Consider the following 4,096-nt stretch of genomic DNA (forward strand, 5'->3'; position numbering starts at 1 on the left):
GTTGTTGTTGTTGTTGTTGTTGTTTTGCTAAGGAAAACTATATATTTAGATTTGAAAACAAGTAAAGGTCTAAGTTTTTTTATTATCTCATGGGAATTGTAGAATAATTATGTTTATTCCACACTTTATAACAGTATACTTACTTTATTTTAGACATTTGAAGCAAAGATTCACCACTTGGAGACTCGACCATCCAGAAGGTTCAGGGAAAACCTTGGGGACCTGGAGTATTTTGTTCGCTGTGAGCTGCACCTCTCTGATGTCAGCACTCTGGTCAGCTCTATTAAGAGAAACGCAGAGGATGTCAAAACCACCAAAGAAGTCAAATGTAAGTATAAATATTTTACCTCAGAATTACCGTAATATTAATAAAAATCAGCAAAATCAGAATCAAATGAAAAAAATACTCTATTGCATTTCTATTTTCTTCCTATGACTCCTTTATTTAATAGTTCACTGGTTCCCAAAGAAAATTGGAGATCTGGACAGATGTCATCATTTGGTCACAAAATTTGATCCAGACCTAGACGAAGACCATCCTGTAAGTAATGCATTTGCCAGAAGCAAGGCAGAGCAGGAATACAGCTCACATGCTCTTATGCTTTGTACCATTATGTCATAACAGACTATCTGACCAGTGCTTTTTGTATATTTGATTTGTCAAGGGCTACAGAGACCCCATCTACAGGCAGAGAAGAAAACTGATTGGGGATATTGCTTTCACATATAAACAGTGAGACCCAGCAGTGTACCTTAAAACTTTGTAGACAAATGTGAAAATAAGCATAAACACCTTCGGATTTTCTAACAAGTGCTTATTTATCTGTGTCTGCAGTGGGCAACCAATTCCCAGAGTGGAGTACACAGAGGAGGAGATTGGCACATGGTAAGAGCTAGCTAAATAAAGGTGGTTGAAACAAGAAATCAGAATCAAAAATAACATTTTCTTGTATTCAGACTGCAAAAAAAAAAAAAAAAAAACAGCCTTCTTTAAATAATCAAATCATGATTTTTTGTTTTTAAAAATCTAGCTTGTGTTTGAGATCTACAGTATGTCCTTTTGCATGATATCTAAAGGACCCAAGAGCTAAATACCACACAAACTGCTATTCTAAATATGCTTTTGGTGTCCAGGTAATTGGAGAGGTGAGCCGTCCTTTACTATGGTATATAGCATAGACAGTGTAAGCACTGTAGGAAAATTTAGCTGGACCTGCAAGTGGCTGATGGTTAGTGTCTGATTCATGGTCTAGGGTCCAATGCAAAAAAGTACTATTTCTGTATTTTTTTGCAAACTACATTTGATATTTTTTTTCTCATTAGGGTAACATATTTTCAACTGCCTTGTTCTGAATGAAATACAAATTTCTTCAAGATATGTTTTTAAAAAATATTTTTTTAATCTTTCTGTTATTTATAACACATTAAATGGAGCCCTGTTGATGCCTTTTTAGATTAGGGCCACATCAGTATTAGAAAAATGGAAAAAAGCACAACAAATTAACTAAACTGATCAAACCTGGACTTTGCTTTGAATCAGTGTTTTAAGTTCATAGAATCGTATGTTCTAAGGATGGTGAAATTAAGGACCTTCCTTCCTTCCTTCCTTCCTTCCTTCCTTCCTTCCTTCCTTCCTTCCTTCCTTCCTTCCTTCCTTCCTTCCTTCTGAACTTCCAAAATGACTCGAGCGTTAAAGTAGGTAAAGGCTACTCAAGAACTAAGTAAGTAATCATAACATCTAATTTGAGATTTAATTATAATGTAATCAGACAGAAAGAAAATATGCAGTTACATGTAGGCCAAAATATAGAACTGAATAAGTAGCATAATTGTGAAGTAACACATTGAACCAAAATACATGTTTTAGATCTAGCTGTTATTCACAATATGTTAAGAAACTAATACTTATATTGTCTTGTATATTTAGTATGTTAGAATAAGATAAAGTAGTTTTTGTGACAATACTTTCTGCTTTTGTACATACATTTAATTAATTATATTTATATATTTATATTTAATTAATTAATTTATTTATATTTATTTAAAAACAGTCAAGTAGAAATAAAAATAAGGTACACTTATTCCTTGCGCTGTTTTTTTTTTTTTGGGGGGGGGGGGGGGAATGCTCATGGGATCATAATTGTGCAGAGTTTTTTATGTGTCTTATTAATTATCTTCCATTCATTACAATCCATTTTTTAAAATGGGTACAACAGATTTTAATACGTTCACTCAAACTTGGGATAAAACTCTGCACTCTGTTCCTGACCTAAGGGTATAATAGCTGCTAAAAACAACTGTTAGTTAAGAGATGAGGCATACACCTGTAAAAGTTGCTAGTCTTTAACACCACATAAACACATACATAGACATTTATGTATGTGGAAATACAAAAGGACAAATAATTAAATTAACATAATTTTTTGGACCCATTGTATTAGAAAAACAACTATGAGTGATCCTCCATGAATGAAAGCATTAATATTTGTATCTAGTATACTCAATTTCTTTCCTCACTGAGAAACACACATAAGAGCTAGAATGATATTAATGATAATTAATTACATACAATCTTGCACACAAATGAAGCAAACTTTGTCTTTATTACTATAAACTGTATCTCAAATGTATTATAATACAGTGAAGCAGTTTGCTGTTAAAGTAAAATAAGAACTGCCCACTAACAGAATTTAAGAAAAAGTTAAAATGTATCTAGTAATGCATGTTAATTCTAACACGGGTTGATCCTCCTTATGTAAAGGTAATACTTGAAAAAAATACCATTTGTAGTAATTTCATCTTTGCAATATTTATTTTTATTGTGACATATGAGGGTCTCCTACTAAAGGTCTGAGTGACTAGTAAGATACAGGTCATATATGCAATGTTTTAATGAAGTCCTTTGTAAAAATACAAAAGCTGGCCAGCAGGGGGCAGTGAAGGGAGTGGGGCTAGACTGCTGTGAAGAAGCTTTTAAGAATTTAATCAATATTGAGGCACATGCAAGACTGTGGTTTTCCTTAGTTTTTCACTATAGACACCACTATTGGTGAAAATGTTTAATCAGAATGCAATTTTAATAAAAGATAGTGAAGAAAATATGAGACTAAACAAGTCACATTCCATTCTGTATCAGTTTGTTTATGTCAACCAACAAGTGACTCAGCTAGAGTCCTCACTTTTAACGCAGTGAAGGTTTAGCTTCAGGCTCATCCTGTTCTTTCTTTATTCAGGCGTCAAGTCTATTCAACCCTTAGGGATTTGTATGTCACCCACGCCTGCAAAGAACACCTTGAGGCCTTTCGTCTGCTGGAGAAGCACTGCGGCTACAGTCCAGACAACATTCCCCAGTTGGAAGACGTGTCATGCTTCCTTAAAGGTATTATCTGAATGTATTTTATGAAAGGAATGAAACTGACACACACCTGTTATGGGATTCCACATTCCTGATACTTGTTAAAATGTTTTGACCGAGACAGAACGCACAGGGTTTCAGCTGCGTCCGGTGGCAGGTCTGCTCTCAGCCAGAGACTTTCTGGCAAGTCTTGCATTTCGTGTGTTCCAGTGTACCCAGTACATCCGACATGCTTCGTCCCCTAATCACTCCCCAGAACCGTAAGTAGTCGTTTGTCTTTTCATGGAAAACCAGGTAAAACTAGCTAATCACCAATACTATTAAATTAGCTTTTTTTGGTTTATTTGCTAAATGTTTTTTTCTTTTTCTTATTGAAATAGTGGGACAAGATTCTAGCAATTTAGTGTGAGTAGGTTATATTTAAACCATTACATTTAAAAACCAATTGAAAACAATTGTCACTATTCTGGCCTTTGTCAGAGTTATCCTAACCAAAGTAAAGTTTAAGAGAGAACAGTTGTTTGTCTTTTTATTCTTTTTAAAGGTTCCTTTGAGATTCGGAATTATTGTGTTATTTGCAAGTAAAACCTGTTGAGAACAGAATGTTAGATCAGCAAACAGAAAATAAAAAAAGAGAAACAAATACTTTCCATTCGTCTGTTCGTCCATGCATCCATCCATCCATCCATCCATACATACATACATACATACATACATACATACATACATACATACATACAT

The 4,096-nt window shown here is 34.1% G+C and overlaps 1 protein-coding gene across 2 annotated transcripts in view; it reads left to right on the top strand.

The window, feature by feature from the left end:
• Window positions 1-4,096, top strand: part of th (tyrosine hydroxylase) — an 8,315-nt gene that overhangs the window by 1,631 nt on the left and 2,588 nt on the right. For both annotated transcript variants that reach the window (XM_015382267.1, XM_015382268.1), the window contains 6 exons: window positions 154-328; window positions 453-541; window positions 666-733; window positions 836-886; window positions 3,234-3,379; window positions 3,480-3,615. In XM_015382267.1, the coding sequence (XP_015237753.1) occupies window positions 154-328; window positions 453-541; window positions 666-733; window positions 836-886; window positions 3,234-3,379; window positions 3,480-3,615 (665 nt within the window). The remainder of the gene's footprint in view (window positions 1-153; window positions 329-452; window positions 542-665; window positions 734-835; window positions 887-3,233; window positions 3,380-3,479; window positions 3,616-4,096) is intronic.

Source organism: Cyprinodon variegatus, unplaced genomic scaffold, assembly GCF_000732505.1.
Source record: "Cyprinodon variegatus isolate N-32 unplaced genomic scaffold, C_variegatus-1.0 Scaffold254, whole genome shotgun sequence".
In the NCBI taxonomy this organism is placed as follows: Eukaryota; Metazoa; Chordata; class Actinopteri; order Cyprinodontiformes; family Cyprinodontidae; genus Cyprinodon; species Cyprinodon variegatus.